Here is a 25,264-nt window from a genome sequence, read left to right on the forward strand (position 1 = left end):
GACATTGTGTCCACGTGCAGTTAGCTTTATCCAGATCGTTTGCGATGGCGGACGGTTAGGATGTAAATAACGATAAAGCTTAAGTTTTTGTGAATTCGATAACGCTTACACGCAATGCACAGCAATGCATGGCTGCAGAGTCTCCACTCGTTTTGATCACCAAACCTTTTTCTCTTGTGCTAATTTTTGTAGTTTTTGTGTTCGGCTCATAACAAAATATCTATATGAGAAGACAGAAGAAAGTTTCACAAAATTAACGAGGCCCGTTTGGATAATGAAATACTTAAAACTTATCTTATTTTATTATTATAATTTTTTTAAATTTACATACAAAATATAATAAACAATTCAATTTTTTCAAATCTTAAAACAATAATAATATTCTAACAATATTTTATTCTACTGATTTAAAACCATCTTATTTTATCTTATTATCCAAACGAACCCTTAATTTATAGAGTTTAACTTAACTTTTATAAAAATTAGGATTAAATATGAAATCAATTATTGAATTTTCTTGATTTATAAATTGAAGTCACGGTTTTTAACTAACTTTTGCAATATTGATATCTGAAAATAAGAAAACTTGCAATTAAACACATTTATCAATCTTCTGATAAATAACTAGCCAAAGGATTACAAGTCAATGATCTTTTGGGATCTCCCAAACCACCTCCAAGATGAGCTCTCACCACCTCCATAGTGAGTCAAACTCATCCCCAATCTCCCAACAACCAACCTCACCAGCTCAGAACCAGTTTTCCAAAACAACAACTACCAGTCCTCCCATACCACCTATTCAGATCATAATCTTACAACAAATCCTCACCAATAACTCTTAAATTGCACCTTTCTTATTAATCATCTTAATCAAACCTCAATACTATCATTAACCAACACTCTCATCTAAGCCTCCTACTCTGTCATTCATAAGAAACCAGATCAGATAATGGCTACTCAGGTGCAACAGTCAATGGATCTCCCAACAACCAAATCTCCACAACTTCCTCCACTGAACCAATTCGATCAACTCAATCAAAAGAGAAAATGGCTGCCCAGCTTAGAACCAATTCACTCAAAAATCACCAACTTTCTCCTAAGATCATTTATCAGCATTGATGCCTCACTTACCACACCAAAATGGGCATTCATCATTAACCACCACATCCCAATACCATCCTTATTTAGAACCCCTCACATGAACTTTTCATTCTACCATCCTCCAATAACCAAAAGATCAACAACCAACCACTCAAAACCTAAATCTCGAGCCATGACTTCTACCCCTGACACAGAAAACCATTCCTCTACATCCATAACCCCAAACTAGAATGAACTGAACCTGGAACCAGAAACCGAGCTTGCTGCTTACCTATCCAACCATGCACTCATAGGCAAGATAGTGTCATCCAAACCTCTCAATAAAAATGCCCTTTATGCTACCATAAATGCAGTTTGGAGCTTTGTTGCTGGACTAACCATTGAAGACATAGCCATCAACACTTTTCTGTTTACATTCTCATCCCAGCAAGAGAATAATCGAGTGATGGAACAAAGACCTTAGAACATAAAGGGTTTTCACTTGCTAATACGTGACTGGCCTCCAGGTTTGAGTTTACAGGAATTAGACTTTAAAATGTCAGTATTTTGGATTCAAATACATGAGCTTCCATTAGAGTTAATGACAAGCCAAATTGCTGAAAAGATAGGAAGGAAATTAGGTAACTTCATCCAAGTGGAACAAATAAATAGTTTAGGCATACTTTTTAGAAGATATATGAGGATACAAGTTGAGGTCAATGTTAAAAACCCTCTGCAAGATGGGTTTCCTTTAGCAAGAAAAGGGAAACCTGCCACTTGGATAAGTTTAAAGTATGAAAAGCTATCATATTTTTGTTATTGATGTGGCTGCTTAGGCCATATTCAACAAGCCTGCTCTCTTCTCCAAGTCCAAACTTCGGTCATTAATTTTAGACCATGGATGAGAGCTGAAAATCAAGCTTCAAGAAGAACCCCCTTGTTGCTAACCATTATGAGAATGTGGGTATCCAATCAAATGAAATGGTAGCATTACGAGATAATCCAACTGGTCAATCACAAATCCACCAACAACCACCTGTTACAAGGCAATTTTTTCCACAAGTTCCCAACAAAGGAAAGGACAAAGTGATTGAAGAGGAGACAAGTCAAATTGTGAATCAAAATCTATGCTGGGACCAAAATACTGATGCAAGACCTCACTACATCCAGCTTGAACCTCGAGATTCACCCTTCAATGGAAGCCAAACCTTCGTGGGAAAGCGATTCTCTGATCTGCAACTTGTCACACATGCCAACTATACAGTTCAACAGACAAAAAACCAGCATGCTTTTCAAAACAGTAAAGACTATCATATCTAGTCCCTCAGACAGACTCAGATAATACAAGCTGACTTTCCCATCACATTAGTCAAGACAATCCAGCCCTTTCATGCAAAAAGTGGAAATCCAATGGTAAGCATTAAGCCTCATGCATTAAAACTCAAGCCACAAACCTCCTCACCTATCACTTCATATGCTACTAATCCCCTCTCTGAATAAAGCAACACCTCATATTCCAACCTGTTCAAGCAAATCATTTCTCAACTCAAGAACCTCCACAGCCCAACAAACCTAGACCCAAAACATCACTCAATCTCACTTCTTGTTAGTCCATCTGGCAAATCCTGTCTAGTAATCAGGGCTACCCCAAGTATCCTCAGCAGTTCAGACAACATAACTGACCCAACATAAGAACTCAATCTGTTTGACCCTCAATGCAACAAAAAAACCTCCTCAAGCAAACCAACCTTCCTCAACTCACTCCTGAGTGACCCTACAAACCCTGAGATAAGAATGGTATTGACTCAAAAGGGACAATGGGATTCGAGCAATTTTGGTGAGAAGGGACTCAATCTGCAGATAGAGGAAGATGATGTGCCCATTGCTAAGTACATCCAATCAGTAAAAATTAATAGAAATGAGGTCTACTGCAGAAAATCAAAAAGACTCAGGTTCTCCCCCTACCAGAAAGAGGATCACCAATCTGGTAATAAGACTCAAACTTCTTTTTTTGGAAAAGCTGGTGTGGTAGAGCTCAAACTGCCACCAAAGCATAAATAAAAGTACTTTCTTGGAATTACAGGGGTCTGGCTCGACCTCGAGCAATAAGAAGTTTGAGGGCTAACATCAGGACATATAATCCTGATGATATCTTTATCTCGGAGACCATTTTGATGCATGTAAATATTTATAGCATTGTAAATATATTAGGGTTCTCCATGTATATAAAAGTACCTCCCACTAGCAGAAAATTGGGTCTTTTGTTCATATGGAAGCATGGTCTAGATATGGAACCAGTTTATGTCAATAGTAATATTATGTCTCTGTTTGTGTATTCTGATCCTACTCACAATCCTTGACTTCTTAATCTTGTTTATTGCCCTACTCAAAACAATAAAAAATGAAAGTTTTGGGATACCATGAACTTAATTGCTAATAATTTCAATGGACCAATCTTAGATATTGGAGACCTTAACTCAATCCTGAGCCAAACTGAAAAAATAGGTGGGAAACCCTTTGCTTGTTCCTCCCATGGAAATGGACTAAGAAACTATATGGATAATACTGGTAAGATTGATCTAGGATTCCATGGTCTCAAGTTCACTTGGACTAATAACAAACAGGGATTAGGTAACATTAGTGAAAGGCTTGATAGAGGGATTGTTAACTATCATTAGATGAACCTTTTCCCTAATGCAAATCTACAACACCTTCCAATCAGTGCTTCTAACCATTCCCCTATTTTACTTGACACTTCAGGGAGAAAACATCATAAATCCTCCTTTAAATTTCAAGAATTTTGGATGAGGGACCCCTCATGTCAGATGGTAATCCAAAAAGTTTGGAATAATCAATTCTTTGGAACACCTAGCTTCATTCTTTCGGAGAAACTAAAGGAGGTTAAAAAAGCTCTGAATATCTGGAATAGGAACCGTTTTGGACATATTCAAACTGCTATTAGATTCCTAACTCAGGAGCTTTCACAAATCCAATCCAGAGATCCTACTATCCTGTCCATGAGTAAAGAGAATAAAGTCAAGGCTAACCTCAATGAACAGCTTAGAAGAGAGGAGACACTTTGGAGGCAAAAAGCTAGATTAAGTTGGCTTACCACAACTGATCTTAATACCAAGTTCTTCCACATGTCCACCACCATTAGAAGGCGCACCAATTCCATTGAGAGCCTTAAAATAAACTCTCAAACTTGGACAAATGAGACCTCTGTTATTCAGAATAAGTTCCTTGAACATTTTAAGGACATATTCACTTATTCCAATCATGTTTCCAGCATTGAGTTGAATGATCTTTTCCCTGATAAAATTATTGACATGGAGAACCAATCCCCTTGTGAAATCCTTACAAACCTTGAGATCCTCTCAACCCTGAGACAAACTCCCTCTAATAAAGCTCCTGGCCCTGATGGCTTCCTCCCGGGTATGTTCTATAAACATTATTGGGAAATAATCAAGGATGACTTCAATGCTGCCATCAAGAATTTTTTCATAAATGAGAAGTTGCTCAAAGAATGGAACCACACACATATTGCTCTCATCCCAAAGACTAACAGTCCTAATACTGTTCATCAGTTTAGGCCAATTAGTCTCTTTAATGTGTGCTATAAAGTCATTGCAAAGCTAATGACAAACAGACTGAAAAAGATCCTTCCCAAAATCATTTCGCCCTTTCAAACAACGCTTGTTCCAGGAAGAATTTTTCAAGAATATACCATAATGGCTCAAGAGATATTCCATCATATCAAAAGAAAAAAAAAAGAAAGGGAAAAAAGGATTAATGACTATTAAAATAGATATGGAAAAAACCTTTGACTTCATGGAGCGGAATTTTCTTCTTAATATCATGTCCAGTCTTGGTTTTAATAGAAAATTGATAAACTGGATCAATGAATGTATTTCTATATTCTTTTACTCAGTTCTTATCAATGGCACTCCTTGTGGCTATTTTCATTCATCTAGAGGTCTTCGGCAACGGGATCCCCTATCCCCTTCCTTTTCATTCTTAGTACTGAGGTACTAACCCGAATGATCATTAGAGGGGAAAGAATAGGACAGCTAATAAGTATTTCTATTAGCAGAAATGGACCCAAGATCTCTCATCTGTTTTTTGCAGATGATCTTATTCTTTTTGGCTTAGCCTCCAAAAACAATGCCCAAAAGTTCAAAAACTACATTGATAAATACTCCCTCTGGTCTGGCCAGAAAATCTATGCTACTAAGTCCTCAATCCAATTCAGCAATAACACCCTAGCTCACTCCAGAAGAGAAGTGAAAGAAATATTGGACTTCAAAACTGCTTCTACTAACATTAAATACTTGGATCTGCCACTCCTTTTTAAGGCCTCAAAAAAAGAACACTTTGAGGAAATGCAACAGAAGATAACTCAGAAATTGGCTGGATGGAAGGCTAAGCTTCTCTCTCAAGTTGGTAGGACCACTTTAATAAAATCAGTTGCAAGCTCAATTCCTTCATACCAAATGACCACTCTCTCAATTTTTAATTCCAAAATCTGTTGCACATTTTATTGATAGCTCATTTATGAAATTTTGGTGGGAATTCCCTTCTCAAAAAGCTCATAATCTCACTCCTAAGTCATGGAAGTCTACCTATAGACCTAAATCAATAGGGGGCCTTAGACTAAGAAACACTTATTTTACCCAAAATGCCCCTGGCCAAATTTTACCCCAAGAGAAACCCCTAGGAGCCCCACTCTGCAGAAAATAAAACCCTAGTTCTTAAAAAGTAACTTTTCAAATAAGCCATTGGCCAAAATACAAGGTCTTCCCAAAAACCATAGTTCATAAAAAATAATTATATTAAAATCTAGACCCGTTGAAGAACCTGTCTCAAGAACCCAGATTACAAGGAGGAATGCCACAAAGGTTGTGATTTACCTTTGATAAGTTCAAAATTTCAATCAAGAATAAGAGGAGTAAACTCAACTCCCAATGAAAATTCAATATTTTCTAAAAGAACTTGTGTTGGATGGCTACAAGGTATTTACATGCCTAAACCCCAATTAACCCTAGGCCAAAACAAGGTCTCTTTCACCCAAAATGTCTCTGGCTGAATTTTACCCCAAGAGAAACCCTTAGGCGCCCCACTTTGCTGAAAATAAAACCCTAGTTCCTAAGAAATAACTTTTCAAATAAGCCATTGGCCAAAATACAAGGCATTCACAAAAACCCTAGTTCATAAGAAATAAGACATGTGAGTCAAGCATCCTCAAACTCACTTATTCTGAACTAATAAAATAAATCATTTAACAAATTGAAAGTCTTCAATAACAATAGGCTCAAACAATAACTCTAAGTATGGCTTCCATAGCTTGTATCATCTGGATCAAAATTGATTCTCCTTCTTTTAAGTTCACCTTGAATGTTGGGCTCTTGTTAGTTTCATCCCAAGTGGATTGCATCAATCCTTGCATTGCTTCCTTGATCTTCTTGACTCTTGATCTTGTAATTGGCACATCTGAAACTTGCTAATAATCTTTAAAACTAAGCCCACCTAGTGGGGGCAAGTGGCGGGGAAGGCCCAATCTCGCCGCGCATTTCCCCCACCCTGTCCCTACTTACATATATATATATATATTATATATATAAACATAAATATATATTTATATTTTACAAATTGTGCATATATAAATATATATTACAATTTGTTAGATTTGTTCACAAAATATGCACTGGTAAATTTAAAAACTACATAGTTTAAAAACTAATACACTACAATTTACACAAAATATGTACTAGCAAATTTAAAAATTACATAATTTTTAAATTATAGTCATATTTACAAAATTTAAATTTATAATTTGGGTCTAAAAATATATTTGTAATTACTTTTGGACTTAGAAATAATTTTTAAACCAAATAAAATGTAATGTTTTTTTTAAGTAGACGGCGGCGGGGCGGCGGACGGGGGTGAAAACCCCACCCCCCGCCCCATGCAAGGTGGGGTGCGGGGAAGGGGTGGCCACACCCCGTAGGGGCGGGTAGCACCCCTAATTCCACTCCATCATCGCATCAACCAACTCGGGCATCTCATCACTATCTTCCACATTTTCAGTCATCACCTCCCCATCGTCACGCATAATCATCACCCGCATGTTTGGACATTGAGAAGCGATGTGCTCTGAACCCAAACACTTAAAGCATTTAATATCTCTATTCTCTGAAGGTTGAGATTCTACTTTGGGTTTGTTGCTAGTTCTATCATCTTTTCTCTTAGGTGGTTTAGTCTTTCTCTTTACTTCAACTAAATCATTCATATCTCACTTTGATTTCCAAGTAGTGCTAGAAACTGAAGTGCACCTTATTGTCCATTTTCTCTTTAACTACCTTTCCACCTTCATAGTCATGTGCACAATGTCCTTTATCTCCACATAATGTTGTAATTCATCTACATTGACTATTTTCCTATTCAAACTACTCAAAAATCTAGTCATGGTGTCCTCCCGGTCCTCCTCTACATTAGCCCGAATCATCGCCACCTCCATCTCCTTATGGTAATCCTCCACACTCCTAAACCCATGTGTAAGATTTTGGAGTTTTTAGTAAAGGTCCCTATAGTAGTGGCTAGGTACAAATCTCTGCCTCATAAGAGCTTTCAACTCTCCCCATGTCTCTACAGGCCTCGCATAATTCCTCCTCCTATTGGTCACTAACCGATCTCGCCAAATAATAGCATAATTAGTGAACTCAATCACCACCAAATTCAGTTTCTTCTCCTCAGAGTAATTATGACAATCAAATACCAACTCTATTTTTTTCTCTCACTCTAGATAAACCTCATGTCAGTTCTATTTTTTTCATTTTGATGCTCCCAATATCTCTATCTACACCATCCCGACCCCTTAAGTTCCCCTCAAATCATCTTTCATGCCTAACTTTTCTATGTCTACCCTACCCAACTTCAGATGTTAGGTATTCCTCATCCTCAGCATCTCCTTCATTCTCATACTCATTTTCAACCCTAGGCTCACGTCGCCTCTTATCTCTCCCACCTTGCAAATTTCTAATCGCTGCTTCTTGATGATATATCATATCTCTCACTTCCCCAACACCAAGTTCAACCGCTCAAACTGTTGTTGCATGATCTGCAACGCAAAGAATGGGTTATCTGTCATCCCCATTGGTGATGAGCCACTCCAGTGAGATATTGTAATGTGATGCACAAAAAAATGTTAGTTGTAAAAAAAAACGTCACACACTCCCTTACATGTTTACACTCAAATAATGACATTTCACTCGTGTTTCACTCTTAATTGGCTTTTTCTCGATAATAGTCTCACACTCTCTTACCTTTTATCTCAAGAGTTTTCTCACTTAAGTTCTTTAAGAACTAATTGAACTCAATCAAGACAATGCAACCTTGTTTTATCACAAATAGTAATTAGGTCCAAGAAACAAGAATAAGAGAAACATGGAAGGAATAAAATGACACGAGAATTAAGGAAATTATACGAATGAAACAATATATCAACTATAATGAAGTGATAGGAACCAAGGTGGGCCTACACTTAAAGATCATTTGAAAGTTCCAGATGGGCCAATTACAAGATCAAGGGCTAAGAAGATCAAGGAAGCAATGCAAGATTGGTGCAATCCACTTGGGATGAAGCCAGCAAGAGCCCAACACTCAAGAGGGGTCTGAAAGAAGAACCAGTTTTGATCCACTTGATTCAAGCTGTGGAAGACATGACTTAGAGATACGGCCTATTGTTATTGGATGCTTCCAATTTGGTTAAATGATTTATTTTATTAGTTTAGAATAAGTGGGCTTGAAGATGCTTGGCTCACATGTCTTATTTCTTATGAACTATGTTTTTGGGAAGGCCTTGTATTTTGGCCAATGGCTTATTTGGAAAGTTACTTTTTAGGAACTAGGGTTTCATCAATTTATTGTAGGGGTTACTGTAGCCGCGCGTACTGTAGCCAGTACTGTTCATCAAGGGTAATTTTGGCTAAAAGGAGCTTTATTTTGGCTAGGGTTTTGATTAGGTTTAGATTTAAAAACTCTTTGTAGCCTCATTTGACAAATTAGACAATATTGAATTTTATTTGTGAGTTGAGTTTTCTCCTCTTGTTCTTGATTGAACTCTTCAACTTATCAAAGGTAAATCACAACCTTTGTGGCGTTCCTCCTTCGTAATCTGGGTTCTTGAGACGGGTTCTTCATTAGGTCTAGATTTTTATATAGTCTAGGTTCTTGAAACAAGTTCTCATCGGGTCTAGGTTCTCCATCCGTTGACTTGAATTTTACTTTCTTGGAGAGTTTTCAAATTGATTGTGGGTTCAAGGGATTCCTTTCCCGCGAGTTCATATCATGAAGTATGCAGCCCTTTTGATTATAAGGCTCAATAAAAAAATTTTAAAAAAAAAGGAAAAAAAATCGGATTTCTATCTTCTTCTTTTTTTTTTTTTTACGATTTTTTTCCTTTCTTTTCTTTTCTTTTCACTAATTGATTTGATCACAATCAAAAGAATACGCAATTGACAATAGCCTAACAATAACTCAAAACCCTAGAATAAGTGATATACGACAACCTCTCTATTTTTTCTTGACAACCGTAATCAAAGAACAAGGTAACACTAATCAAAGAATTAGGAAACCCTAGAAAACAATAAGAAATTTGGCAGCCCTAGGATGAAGGAAATTTCTGCACTTTTTTTTTTTATAAGTGATACAAGAATTAAAAGATAGAATCAAACATGATTAGAAATTGAGCTCTGAATACCAATGATATGAACCCGTGGGAATGAAATCCCTTGAACCCATAATCAATTTGGAAACTCACTCAAGAAAGCCAAAAATCAAGTTAATGGATGGAGAATTTAGACCCGTTGAGAACTCGTTTTGAGAACCTAAATTATATTAAAATCTAGACCCATTGAGGAACCTGTCTCAAGAACCTAGATTAAAAGGAGGAACGCCACAAAGATTGTGATTTACCTTTGATAAGTTCAAAAGTTCAATCAAGAACAAGAGGAGTAAAGTCAATTCACAATGAAAAATCAATATTGTCTAAAAGAACTTGTGTTGGACAGCTATAAGGTATTTAAATACCTAAACCTCAATTAACCCTAAGCCAAAACAAGGCTCTTTTTATCCAAAATACCCCTGACCGAATTTTACCCCAAGAGAAACCCCTAGGCACCCCACTTTGCTGAAAATAAAACATTAGTTCCTAAAAAGTAACTTTCTAAATAAGCCCTTGGCCAAAATACAAGGTCTTCCCAAAAACTCTAGTTCATAAGAAATAAGACATATGTGAACTAAGCATGCTCAAGCCCACTTATTCTAAACTAATAAAATAAATCATTTAATAAATTGAAAGCCTTCAATAACAATAAGCTCAAATAATAACTCTACGCCATGTCTTCCATAATTTGTATTAAGTAGATCAAAACTGGTTCTCCTTCTTTCAAACTCATCTTGAGTGTTAGGCTCTTGCTAGTTTCATCCCAAGTAGATTGCACCAATCTTGCATTACTTCCCTTGATCTTCTTGGCTCTTGATCTTGTAATTGGCCCATCTAGAACTTGCAAATGATCTTTAAGACTAGACTCACCTTGATTCTCATCATGACCTCATTTCTATTCCCCCATGCCTCCTAGACTTTCATATTGGCAATATTGTAAATTGAACTACATTGTACTCAATTTTTAAGGTAATCAAAATCATTTTGCAGGAAAAAAAAACTAGCAAAAGGATTACCACGTGGTATACTAATACCTCATGTCATGTCAGTCTTTGATTGGTTTACACATAGCATTATTATGCCACATGACAATCCTTTTATTAGCTTTTTCTAACTGTATATTAATGTAAGTATCTTGATTTTGAGTTTTTTGGTTTCATATGTTAATGTTGAGAAAGTTGAAAACTGTGGCATCGATTTGTAAAAGGAAAATTACATACACCACACTAATATCTCACTATGTAAGATAATTCTTTATTGGATAATTTTTTATAATCCAATGATGATAAATATGTAACATCTTACATAGTGGGATAAAAGTTGAATGAGATTGTGGTGTATAGCATTACTCCACACCCTTTTTAACTAAAGCTTAATACGTACAAAAGATAAAAGATACTTCTAAGGCCCCATTTAGATGTTGAGCTGAATTGAGATTAGTTGAGTTCTTTATTAATAATAGTAAGCTGAGATGGTAAAATAAGGCCCACTTAAGATGAATTTAGATGTTTTTAGATATTAAGATGAGTTTAGATGTATTTATGAAAATTTGAAAAAATGTTATAAATCCCACGTGTAAAGAAGTGTTAAATTAAAAAAAGTTATGAGCTCTACATGTAAAAATGTTTTGAATTGAGATGAGTTTAGTAATTTAAGAGTTGAATGTTTAAATGTTAGATTCAATTTAAAATTAGATTAAACTGAATTGATCTCAATTCAATCCAAGTTCCAAACGGAGCCAAGTCTTAAGAGTGACATAGTGAGCCGAGGGCGAGCCATATAAATCTGAAGTAATGGGTTCAGAACTTTACATTCATACTCGTTGGGGCTACTAGACACAGAATTTTTCCATAAATTATCTGATATGCACTTGTAAAAAATTTCTTATCGAAATCTCATTCAGTCCCAAAATTGGTTAAGACTTTATTCTGGACACCCAGTGACAATTACAAATAAAGGTTTGTTTCCATTCCATACCTATGAATTTCTCCAAAAAAAAAACTATGGCTGGCTTTGTAGTTTCCTATTTTAAACGCAAACCCACATTAATATCAGAATCGACACAAATTTATAATAAGATGGAAGCGAAGCAATTTATACAAGCAAGTCTGTCTAATAGCAGGGAAAAAAACTGAACTGTATACATGCCCACATTGATGGCACCAAAATCTGTATAAGAGAGAGGGGAGAGAGAGATGGAATACTGTAATGCATTGGTAAACAATCTAAATTATTTTGCCTTTTAATTGCTACTGAAGCTGTAAAATGTTGTGTATAGAAGCTGTCCATGATCTGCAGAGAACGAATCATATATAGGTTTGCTTTCTTGGTTGATTGCAGTTGACTTTTAAATGGCTCAACATGAGTCCATCACCAACAAATCATTTTGTTCTTTCAATAGCTGGGGCAGCCATGCCTGAGAATGCTGCTGTGGTAGTCTTGTTGCCTTCTTCTGTTCTTGATGTGAAGGCAAACTCAGAAACCAAGGCAAGGTGATCGCTACCTATATTCTGCACAACAATACATTTTTAATGTCAGACTGGGATAGAAATGTATCTAAGGCCTAGATATTTAATCACAACAATAGATACAATAAAAAACCGATTATAAGCGACATGGAAAACTGTGTTGCAGTATAACAAAATGAGGATTTCTGTGAATAAAATTTTTATAATCCTACCCAAAAAATAAATAATGTGCACTAGAATCCAGTGGTTATAATCCATCGGCTCCATTTGGATGTTGAGAATATCTCAGATCATCTGTGAATAGTAGTGAAATAGTTTATGAATAGTAGTGAACTGTTTGTGAATAGAAGTAAAATAGTCCGAAAAGGTTTGAGAATAGTTGTGTTCCCAAACTTCCCAGCTTTGAAAGACATCGGTGCTATGATACTAAACTTGGGCAAACATAGAGCCCATGTTAATTAAACAAAAGGAACCTGTGGATTAAAGAACTTGTGAATAAACCCAACCAAAGCAGTGATGAAAAAATATTCAGTACGTGCAAAATGATGTCAAAAGTAGAGGATAACTGACTATAAATTTTTCAAAAAGGTTCTTTTCGATCCCAGCTAAACAGGGTGATATTTTTTTTTTTTTTTTGATAAGTAAATAAGTAGCTTCATTGAATAGAATGAAACTAGGCAAAGCCCAAGTACACAGGGTGATATTGTGCAGCATCAACCAACTACAACTTGTTTGCTTACAAAAAAATTGGCATCGACTACAACAGGTTTGAGAAGAACATTGAAACCTGTAACTTCTACCTATAGTTTGGAGGATAGAAATTTGACATAGAAAGGGGGAGAGTTTGTAGAGCCCAAACTGTAGATAAAATAGCCTAAAGTTTGTATGGTCTTTTGCATTGATTTATATAGTGTTTACGGAAATCAAAAGTTGACATTTACAGCTCTGCTTCTAGCTATATAGAAGCTATACAAGGAAAGACAGCTGCTATCTAACGGAGACAATATTTACATATAAAAGTATAATCATGCATCATCTCGTAGAAGTATTTTAGCAATAAATCACAGACTTGTCTCTTCACAAACAAGATGTCCGAAAAGCAACATCCATGCCAAGACTAAAAAGTTATCATTATAAAGGTGTTGGAACTCTCAGCTTTGAGAGCATAGCAAATGTTTCGAATTTTTTTCTTTTTGTCAAAAAATTTTTCAACTTCAATCCAAATTATCTTTAAATCCCAAAAAAACTTGTATTGCTCAAAAAACGTTTTCATCTAAACATTTGCCTAGGTTTCCATGAAAAGAAAACAAACAACTTTCACATTTAAAAAGAAAACACTAACACGAGTTTTATCAAAAAAACTTCTCAAATCCACTTACCCACTCTCACAAACTACAATACAAAACATATCTTAAAACATTTATCCAAAAAAGTTATTTTTCCTAGCCGCTTTCACAAAATGCAATAAAAAACACACCTCTGAATTCTTTTCAAGAATTCTCAAAATTTTCACTATCCAAACATGCACAAACCCTCTTGATTAATTTCCTAACATGACTCAAAGCTAGATATAAAAGAAACCTCCATAATCCCTTCAATGCAAATGTATATCACCGTATTCATTGAAATGCTTTTAAATTTTTATCAAATTGCATCAAATGGCAGAACTCTGAGTGTTCCTACCTTGCACGGGAGACTGCCTGTACTGTGGAGAGAATCAAATGGAATAATATCCAGAACTTTTGTGGGTACAAGGCCATCAGAGTACCTGTATCCATATAAGAAATTTAATATTTACCGTATTATCGGCCACCATTGGAATCATCATCGTAACTTTCAGGAAAAGAAAGTGATTTACCATAAATAGTCAACAGTTCCAAGAAACTTTGAGTGGTACGATGTGGCTAAAGGTTCGCCATTAGATCCCCTCGTTTTTCTAGAACCCTAAAATTATATAGATGAACATACAGGAAAATAGATTTTTTTTTTATAAGTATACAGGAAAATAGATATAAGTAATTTGACGTAGAAGATAGGATATCAAACAACCAAGCAAGGAAGAAGGAGAAGAACAAAATCTTAAATAGAAATGTTGAGTGTCTAATTACCTTCACTGAAGCATAGGAGCTGGAAAGCTTCAAGGGATGCACAAGTACATGGCACCCAGCATCACCAGTAGCAACTTCTACCTCTTCCTCCGTCCAGCAATTTTCAAGTAATCTGAAATTAAGTTTTCAAGCATATGAAGTTTAATGGTCAGCACTAAAAAAATAATATAGATTTGCAATACTCAAAGTAAGAAATAAAAAACAAAGTCAAGATATTCTACTGGACCTAAACCAAAGCATATGCCTCTAGGTGTGATATCAACAACTCTATCCTTTTTCATCCAGCAGAGAGAGAGAGAGAGAATGATACGATTAGATGAAATCAAGTAGATAGCCCAAAATATAATAGAAAAGAAGCTGGTAGACTAGTACTATAGGAATGGATTTTAACTGATAAAATCACAGCACCTGCAGTTTTAAGATATAGTACTAGATTCTGGCATCTAATGGGATTGAGTCCATATAAATAAGATGAAAATCGCACCGACAAAAGCATTCCAATGCTTTGCTGAGTCAGGAATTTGGAGAGAGAGGCCTCTATACATATATGATTGAGAAATAGAATTGTGTTTAATTTTTCAACAGATAAAAAGCCAGAACAATGAAGAAATAATAAAAAAAAAGAACTTTATAACATGGATTACCTGATGCTTTTCATGAGAACTGATCGTAAAGGTATGCAAAACCATCTATATAAGGAACCTGGGCCAGGTCCAAGCACAAGTGTGCTGCTGTGGCCAGAGTTCTTAACCAACACATATATACACATTCTTATTTATTGATCATACAAAAAATAACTTGTGGCAACTACAAAAGAGAAATAGAGTACCCGTTCATTATGATGAATGGACTGCTCACTTCTTTCTTCAACCCCAAAACTTGCGCAGGATGACAACTTCTCTGCCCAGATAAGTCTCTTCTATCATAGAATAAGATATTTAGCTGCAAAATTGAAGCCAGAATAATTTCTTTCAGTACCTTGGCCATGAAAGTTGTATGTTAGTTCATGAATGACCACAGTCAGTATTATGTCTGTAGTGAATGGACTTCATTAATGAGGTTATCAACTTAAAAAGGCGATTCACCTTGGAGGATGAAAGGAACTTGTAAATAGCACTCTGTCAACAAGAAGAGGAAGAATTAAACTTTATCAGTGCAAAAAAGTAAACTCAAGGCAAATATAGTCTAAAATACCACACCTGAGGAGTGCTATTGAAATCGCCAGCAAGGACGAGAGGGGCATCACCCCATTTTGCTGAGAGAATCTGTGCCCTCAACAAGAGAAAGCGTATCTGAAAAGTTAAGTTATTCAATATCAAAGCACATCCACAAATTGATGCCATAGATTGAAAAAATTGTTGAAATTCTTAATTTAAAAAAATGAAATGCAAACCACAGTTTTTTTTTTATATTTTATACACAGAACACTTACATCAAAAGTTATTCAATAAATTAATAATTATCCAAAAATTCATTAAAGGTCCATAGTGAATGAAACAGTGACAACAAGAAGTATTTTTGTACATGGGCTTGTTGAAAGAAAAATTGCATTAAACTGCATCCATCGAAAAGAGAGAGGAGGAGGGCCTGCCGGCTGGGGTTCAGAGTGGAGGGCAAAGATAACCAAAGCACTCGTCACCAAGAATGTTGATAATTACTCTCTTTTATATCATTCTTCTTCTTTTTTTGCACCCCTATGAACAAATTTTAATTTTGCTGGTAATAAAGATTCTGTACTACATGTCACAACTATTTTGACACAGTTATTGCCCAATCAATTGTGCAAAAATGCTATGAGATACATAAGATACTTCACATCTGACAAAGATCATTGCAAGAGGAATATATAAGTTGCGTTATTAAGCCCCAGGATTAGAAATAATATGTTCCAAGCATGAATAATAATATAAGACGTTAAGGTACTCATAAAAAAAAAAATAATATATGACGTCAAGGTAAATTCACTTACTTGACCTAATTTAACATCCCCACGGCTTGGGTTATAAAGGACATGGATGTTACCAACCAGTAGTCTTCTGGATTCATCTTTTCGCATCTTCCTGTATCAGCACGAAGTCAGCCTTCAAAGCAATAAAATATTTATCATAATACCACTAAAAACTCAGCAGATGCATATGAATCGGTACCTCAAAAACAGAAAGCTGAGCAACATTATCACGAAGACCAAACTCCTTGAATTCAATACTCTGTCCCTCTAATAACCGGAACCTAATAGAAATGAGTTAAAATTATTCATATATCTCAACAAACCAGTCTCAGAAACATAATGCAAAATTGAACATAAATTTCTTACTCATCAGCTTTCCAAAACATAGCACAGCCATCAGCAGCATCTCCAGTGCGTCTCTACAAATGCAAACAACTTAGGAATTTTTAAGTTCAATTTGAAGAAAGCTGTAATTTAATACAATTACTTGACACACATACAGCTCCATTTGCACGGGTTGCCAGGTTCCAGAATGCATTTATCAAGTGAAATACCACCATATGATGGCCTATTAATCAGATGAAGCATACCACAAATTGGCTCACGTTCATAGCATTAGCTTCCCACGGATGTCAAATTTTATCAAACATTTCTTAACATTGAAAATTTTTCTATTTTTTTTGTTAGAAAAAAATTTAAAATCATTTGGTTTAAGACGATTTTCACTAAACAGCATATCAAGCATGAATTTTCAAATCATAACTGACTGGAACTGTATGAAGGTCAAGTAAAATTCCATGTGTCTGAAAATACTAACTTCATGGATAAAATTAGCTCAAAGTTGAAAATTACCTTATATGACCCAGCATATCCCGCTTTCACCAATATGTCTGATAGTTCATAATACCTGTCGACTTCCTAACAAGATCGCCAATGCCCAATGTAAGTTCTGCCAGAAACTCATTGAAAGTTTTAAATAATTTTGTTTTTATAATGGCAACAAATCCCAAAGACCGTCCAAACACAACATGTCTTTTACTCAGTTAAATCTATGATCCGTATAATGCGCCCACATCCCACAAATCAAGAACATCATTGTCTTTTCACTCATGGGACGTGGCCTCTGCAAATTATTTGCACCCAAGGTTGGAAACCTTAAACCTGGGGAAGCAAAGCTCCCAGAACCAAGGCCCTTACCGCTTCCTAGGGATTATCTTAAATAAATGAATAGACAACAAATGAACCTTACTTGCAAACAGATTATATCAGGATTCCATCCCATGAGTTCTTTGCAAATGACCTTCTTACGGCGCTCCCAGTTCATGTAAAAAGGAGGAACATTTGAGTATAGATCTCTGTGTTTCGAAGCATTTCTGTCCCCCAATATATTATACGACACAATTGTAAGTCTGTCTGGTACATACAAAACCCACAAACCACAAGAAATTTATGCATTGCTCAATCAATGAGCTAGAGATATACGGCGTAATTCAAACTCTTCAACAAGAGCCAGTATAAGTCATACGAATTACATGCGACAAAACAGTAATGTTCTCTATGGAGAAAAATTTATCAAGAAATTCAAATACTAGTGCGCCATTTGAGTGCTGAGAAAATGCTACTATAAGCTTTGAGAATAAAACGTCCTTTTTCTTCATTTTCTTTTCATCCCGTTTTCTCGGCAACCAAGCGAAAAGTTCATGAAAACCATACGTCATCAACATATATGCAGGCCGCATGAAGAAGAATATTCCAGGGAGACCTTTATTACATATACCTGGAGACGCAAGTGGTTGATCAGCTTCGACCCAGTCACGAACATTATCCACATCCTGATCCAATGGTCTACGACTGATGGGAGTACTGCACCATCGACGGCTGTACGAACGGGAAGACAAGGAAGGTGGCGATAATGGAGAAGAATCTGCGGAACCAGAGGTGCAGCAAGAGATGGTGGGCTTGAAGAATGAGAAGAAAAGAGGGTGGCGCTTCGGCGATGCGGAGCTCAGGACAGTCATGGTCGCCACAGGGGCGCGCGTGCGGAGCCAAGCGGAGACTTCGAAGCCCATTCTCGAGGTGTCTTTTTGGCAGAGTTCAGCGCCACAGTTTGTGGAGCTGAGGATTCTATCCAAACAGAGCACAGCATAGGTTCACCACGCTCCGACCGCTTGGTTTATATCAAGCCAAGTCGAGCAAACCAACGTATACAGTGCAAGTTCTGTCGGAATGTGAAAACTTTAAAAAAATAATTGACATATAAATAATTTTAGAGTATTTATTATTCTTCCAATAAATTTCTTGAACCATAATAAATATTAAATATATGATATAAAGCCTATTTTATGTATTTATTTTTCTTTTAAATAGTACAAGCTCTAAATAGACATGCTCATTTATAAAAAAGTAAGTCACACTAATAAAGAATGAAAGCTGCTAAAAACACAAAATGATTCTACAAAGAGATTTCACACACTAATATGGCACACACCACCTCTCTCTCTCTCTCGGGGTGGCTCTCGACCACCACAGATGGCCAAAGGACAGCAACCGTCGACCACGCAAGCCGCCGACTCAGATCCCGACCACCTAGCAACGGCCATGCAGCGGTCGATCAAGCACACAGTGTGCAAAATGTGCACCAACATGCACGGCGAGCTACCATGAGCTCCATGTCAGCAGTGCTACTTGGACCGACGACGTCTTCTGTCTACTCTGAGGTGGTCCCCGACCACCATAGTTGGCACGGAGAGAGGGGACAGGTAGAGGGCAGGGGTGGCAGGCACAAGGGAGGGGGAGAAAAAAAGGGGGGAAAAAAAAAGGAAGAAGACGTGGCACACTAGCAGTCATTCATCACAAACTTGCTTTTATTTTTTATCTTTTTATTTTTATTTTTCTCTTAACATATGTGTAGTATAAAACTGCTTAGTAGAATATCTCATCATGGAGCATTGGCTAAAGATTATGTATTTTTCTTTAAAAAAGGAAAAAACCTAAATTTTACGGACATGTTAGCTACTTTAATTAACTTAGTACAAATGCACACCATATTGAATTAGTATTTCTTTATTTTACATATCAGTAGTCGTATTTTTAAAATTATTCATATGTTTTGTTTTATGTAACCACCATTTTAATCTAACTATCATTTATATCTAACCCTTTTTTTTTTTTTTATCTAACTTACAAATCACCATTTTCTTAAAATAACCATGAATAATTACATTTCATCTCTCTATTTTCATTTGGACCTCACATGACTAAGCAAACGCAGGACGGTTTTTAGTCAATTTCAGTTAAAATTGAGCTACCTATGTTTTAGGAGTGAAGTTCAATAGAGCTTGTTGCTACAATCCATGAATGATCATTAATCCACATTTCTCTTTAGAGACAAAAACTTCCTTACACTATTGGGGATGGAAGAGGTTGTTATGGGTCTCTTGAGCATATGAGTAGTGGTCAAATTCAACAAAGTATTATTTGCATAAGAAATGTTTTAACCATAAAGAAATTTCACAGAAGTAAACCTATAAATTAACGTGACTTGATGTTGTAAAATTATTTTTTATTATGAAATAAATATAATGCATCATATGAAACTATATCAGTTTATGAATTTATTTTTAAGAAATCTTTTTGTGATTGTAATACTTCTATGTGTGCATATACACAAGGAACACATGAGAATTTAGTAGAAACTACAAAAATAAAAGAAAAACGGTTTTATTCTAAAGAGGTTCATAAGTTTTAAATGTTTTGTAAAAAACTTCCTAAATTTTCATTTTATCAATTTACACATTAAACTCGATCACCATTATTAATAAACTATTTTTTTTTCCACATTTTGTTAAGGGCTCGTTTGTTTTTAAAAATGAGATGAAATTAAAGTTAAAAAATTGAATAAAGTATTGCTAGAATATATTTTTTAATATTATTTTTGTTTTAAGATTTGAAAAAGTTTAATTATTTATTTTATTTTATATTAAAAATTTAAAAAATTATAATAATTAGATAAAATAAAATGAGATGAGATGTAATATTTTCTATAAATAAATGAAGGTTAATTAACAACAAGTCTTTGCATTCCTAAAAAAAGAAAAAGAAAATAACAAGAAGTCTTTACATCATGTCATAACCAATGAGCACATGACACTTGACTAGTCATATGGATAATATATACAAATAAATAGAAGGTTAAAATATAAAATTGTTTATTTTTATTTTAAAAGTATTTTAAATATAAATAAATTATATAAAAATAAATTTATAAATTTATATGATTTGATATAATATTTTAAATTATAAATTTATTTTTATTATAAAATAGATTTAACAGATTTTATAAAATTAAAATTAATAATTTGAAATGATTGTAAATTGATAAATTATAATTATAATTAACAATTAAATAGTATATTTTGAAAGATCTCTAAAATGGGGCCCAAACTGGAATATGTGTGTAGAATGATTCTTTTGAAATGATTACAAAATTTCAAGGGCAGAAATAGAATCAAAACAGATCCACCCCTGATTAGGTGACGTGTCAACAAACTAGCGTCTAAAATTAAAGTGGTGTGCTTTCACGCGCACACACAGTCCGCTCTCTTCCCCCCACCAAAATATTTCCTTAAAATTTTTAATTTTTCAGAATGCTAAAATAGTAGGAGGTAGTGGTGGAAAGGGAGAGAGAGAGAGAGAGAGAGAGCGAGCGGCCATGGAAACTGCTATATGCGGTCGAGTTCCTCTTTCACCTAACCATGTCTTTAACCCTACCAAACTCGGTATCTCTCTCTACCTCTCTTCTTCTTTTTTTTTTTTTTTGGCTTCAGTTTTTATTTGTAAATGAAGAATTATTCGTAATTTCATCGTCGTAGCTCTGTCAAATCCTCCTGCTAAAATTTTCAAGACCGTTTATAATTTGGGTTCATTTCTACGATGTAAAGTTGTATAAAAAGATTTTAAATTTTTTTCCAGTTTTCTTAAAAGAATCGTATCGGATTAATTGCAGGGGACAAGTATTCCAGTTATAAGCAATGCCCGAACCGGACCATTTTGATGACAGTATCGGCCGCTGGTCCTGGGAAAGGTGGCGGGTTATTGGAGAAGCCTACCATTGAGAAGACGACGCCTGGCCGTGAATCCGAGTTCGACTTGAGGTATAGCCCACCCACACACACAGTGACTTGCCATTATTCTCATACCGAGCTTGCCTTGAATAGAGCATCTTTGTCAAGTCCCAAATAATTAATAGTCGGGAACTTTGTTAAATCACAAATTACTCAGAAAGGTTTAACTAGTAGGAAAGCGGGTAGTTTTAATTATCCAATTAATACTCTTTTACACAACTCTATCACACCTGGTGTGAAACGCCGTCTTAATAATTTGGGGCAACAAAATGGAAATTTCGATTGAAACAAGGTAAAGAAGAGTTGCCATTGTAAATACCATTATTCCTAAAAGTGTAAGTTTATAGGAAATGGTGAACGTTTAATTCGTACTTTAAGGGCAAAGCGCCAAGGCCAAAGTGCTTTTACAAAAGCATACTTTAAGCGTGCTGTTTGACGCATTTTTTAGTGAGCTAAAAGCGTTTTGTCTTTTAGAAGAGTGAGCTTAATGTGTTAATAGTGCCCTTTTTGTTTTTTTTTTTTAAAAAAAAAAAAAATTATATTGTAACAGTTTTAACTATTACCGTTTGTCTGTAATATTAATTTAGATGAAGTAGATGAGAACGATGAGCTTATTAAGACAATGATGGCTGCCCTATATTTAATGATGGGTATGATTATGTACTTTAGGATTGCATTGTATTACTTATGAAAACAAATATTGCTTATGTTAGCATAGAAGTCAATATCCATGATTCTTGCACTTTTTTGGTCATTACCTTTTGGATATATCTTGATTACATTCTCTTGATATGGCTATGAATATCTTGGATATTTTCTAAAGTACAAGAGAATTATATCAATTGTTATGTTCAATTTTTATGTAATTGCTTGATCACTTGATTGTCATGTTGCATAATATTCACAAATTGAGTTTATAAGTTAAACATATTACTATCTTGCTTTCTTTATTGTATTTTATGAAAAAAATTGTTATTATACATATAGATATATATATTTTTAAATATGTGCTTTGCTTCAATCAAGGGCTTTGCGCTTAGGCTCTAGGTGGCGTTTGTGCTTAAGTGTGCCTGACTTTCACCAACAGTGATGCCTAATCACGTGCAATCTTTTGGAATCTCTCACTCTTTTCAGCGCTGACATGTAACCAACAGTTCAATAGAAAAGAATAACCATAAAAAACCAAAAGAAATCTGCAAGTTTGAGGTGAGCAATGCGCTTGTTTAAGCCTTCCAAACTCCAACATATATGTCTGTTGGACACTTGTTCTGCAGTTCGGAACAATGCCCCGAACCGTTGATCTATGAATACAACATTTAATTCTCCATCTATACAACTCTTGCAGAGTCTTCGAATGGTTGGATTCCAAGGCAGTTTCAGAATGTGGTTGGAAAGAGTAATGTGTTATTTTGTCTCTAACTTGCATCGTCATTTCCTTGTTATCTGTAAGATCTGAACATTAAGTTCAGTGTATTCTTACAGATGCCTTCGTGTATCAGCACAGGCTATGGTCGGATTTATTGTCTGGATCGTGTAGGGATGAAAATTTGAAGATAGATATGTACTACAAAACATCTTGGATAGGGTTTAAATGACACTCTGCTATTTAGGTTTAAACTATTGGAGGAATCTACGGCGTTTCAGCTTCTGCATTATTATAGATTTGAGAACCAGTGGTTTTGTATTCATTGATTTGTCAGAGTTGAAGAGTGAAGTTCTTTAATCAACCAAGCATATCTATGATCAAGTTAAATACCAAATATGGGCCATCTTACTACCATGCCTCACTGAAAACATTTTGATTTGTAATATTTCGTTGATGTTATTGCCTGGGACTTGAATCGAGCACCTGGGTAATTGCACAATTCCTGGGTATTTGGCAGGCATGGCTGTGTTTTTTCAACTTTTTGCTTTATTTTTTTATTGTTTCACATTTTTTTATTTTTGGACTATTTAAAATTATTTCTCTATTTTTATTTTTAAAAAATGATTTTAGTTTGTACATGAATTGAAGGTTTGAAATTTTTATTAGTTTTTAGCCATGTGTTCACTTGTGGCATGCTACGCTAGACGTTGAATGTTTTAACTGAGATATGATGGAGGGGAAAAAAATCCAAGGAGCGAAATGATAAAACTGAAAACTTGACAAGCGAAAAGATAGTAGTGCAAAATCCAAGAGTGTTTTTTGTACTTGACCCTTCAAAATAAAAGAAAGAAAAAGGGTAAGTGCTTTCTTCTTTTTTGCATCACATTTTGTACCACATTCAAAGTCATCTTTTGTCCTGCTATGTTAATGTAATAATTCTCAAGTCAATCTCTTCGGTACATTCCACAGTTAGACATCTTATATATACATTTGTTAAAAGCTTATTAGTTATTATAATGCATGTACTAGATGAATTGGATATACTCAAACCAATACAAAATCGAGTTAATTTGGTTTTCAAAACTGATGCAAAACCAAACTGAACTAGTTTTTTGGTTTGTCAAATACATTGCTAACGTGTAAATCTTGATTTTAGTTGTCTTGTTGTCTTTCTATTTATGCATCCACGAACTAATTTCATGACTTCTCCACTGTGTTTGCCTATCTTCTTTTAACTGAATGCTATTTTTCTTGTGAGCTCAACTTCTGCCAGTTGCTGTGTGTTCTTCCTTGTATTGCTGTAGGCCAAGAGCATACCATCAATTTAGGTATAGGAATAGAAGGAAGGGAACAATCTTTTTTTATTGGTTCTTTTTTGGTCGGGCCTTCCAGGTTGTTGATTAAAGATATATATCGATAATCCTTTTCTTTAAATCATAAGAGAGGATTCAATTACGTTAATTGCTTTGAATTTCAGAAAATCAAGGAAAATGGCGGCACCTTACCGCGTTTTGCTGCACAATGACAACTACAACAAGCGGGAGTATGTTGTCCAAGTTCTAATGAAGGTCATTCCGGGAATGACCCTTGACAATGCAGTTAACATCATGCAAGAGGCACATCATAATGGCCTGGCGGTGGTAATCATATGCGCACAGGCTGATGCTGAAGAACATTGCATGCAACTGAGAGGTAATGGCCTTTTGAGTTCAATTGAGCCTGCCAGTGGTGGGTGTGAATAGCGGCATATCATCACAAAAATGCATTGCTGAGGCAACGCCTATAATTTGTTTCTAGTGTTAGAATTCTGTTCATATGTACATAAACCCCAAAAGTCCATATTAAGATGAACCTTTATTATCATGTTTGCCGAGTTATAAGACTTATCTACTGCTATACATGAGTGCTGGTTCAAATGGACTTTTATCTTCTGTTTGTGGTTGTCAATTAGGGATTTGGCTCTGGCCCTGGAACTGAACCACTCACCTGTCCCTTGCACTTGTCATGAAACACATGTATCCCATCTAATTGTTGGAACTGGACCTAAGGCAAACCCATCAATTAATCTGTATTGTATTGAAATTTGAATGGTATTGCTTCAGATACTTCAAATTTTGGAGAATATTATATGCTCTTTACTTTGAATGCAAATATCTAACATTTTGGTTTTGGCACTAATTGATGCTATCAAATATCCAACATTTTCCTTATGGCACTGATTCAATGCCTAGAATGGTTCCCTCTTCTCCATCTTCGCTAGCCAATTTTTTAACCGACCATTGTCGTGGTCCTCCGCCTGACCCCAAAGATGCCCTTTCGGCTTTCAGCATCTTCCCCACCTAGTGAGCCACCAGTCCCAGAGTCTTTTGATCTGAAATTCCTGATATGCAAGCCACCAGAAGCTGTGAATTGGCATATCTTTGTTTCATCTCTTTTGTGTCTAGTTCCA

At 35.4% G+C, this 25,264-nt stretch overlaps 2 protein-coding genes across 2 annotated transcripts; one reads left to right on the forward strand and one right to left on the reverse strand.

The window, feature by feature from the left end:
- Positions 1 to 11,847: 11,847 nt before the first annotated feature.
- Positions 11,848 to 18,508, reverse strand: LOC108994592 (carbon catabolite repressor protein 4 homolog 3). The gene is made up of 13 exons (XM_018969864.2): positions 18,104 to 18,508; positions 17,576 to 17,739; positions 17,179 to 17,244; positions 16,693 to 16,745; positions 16,526 to 16,607; positions 16,348 to 16,434; positions 15,578 to 15,670; positions 15,464 to 15,496; positions 15,208 to 15,320; positions 14,379 to 14,490; positions 14,129 to 14,214; positions 13,954 to 14,038; positions 11,848 to 12,312 (listed from the first exon to the last, which is right to left on the reverse strand). Exons 1-13 carry the CDS (start codon positions 18,393 to 18,395, stop codon positions 12,184 to 12,186), a joined length of 1,395 nt encoding a protein of 464 aa, XP_018825409.2. The 5' UTR covers positions 18,396 to 18,508; the 3' UTR covers positions 11,848 to 12,183.
- Positions 18,509 to 20,950: 2,442 nt separating this feature from the next.
- On the forward strand, positions 20,951 to 24,903 carry LOC108994584 (ATP-dependent Clp protease adapter protein CLPS1, chloroplastic-like). The gene is made up of 3 exons (XM_018969852.2): positions 20,951 to 21,104; positions 21,332 to 21,479; positions 24,293 to 24,903. The coding sequence occupies exons 1-3, from the start codon at positions 21,038 to 21,040 to the stop codon at positions 24,555 to 24,557; spliced, it is 480 nt and encodes a 159-aa protein (XP_018825397.1). The 5' UTR covers positions 20,951 to 21,037; the 3' UTR covers positions 24,558 to 24,903.
- The last annotated feature ends 361 nt before the right edge of the window (positions 24,904 to 25,264 follow it).

The sequence above is a fragment of the Juglans regia genome, chromosome 15, assembly GCF_001411555.2.
Source record: "Juglans regia cultivar Chandler chromosome 15, Walnut 2.0, whole genome shotgun sequence".
Lineage (NCBI taxonomy): Eukaryota > Viridiplantae > Streptophyta > Magnoliopsida > Fagales > Juglandaceae > Juglans > Juglans regia.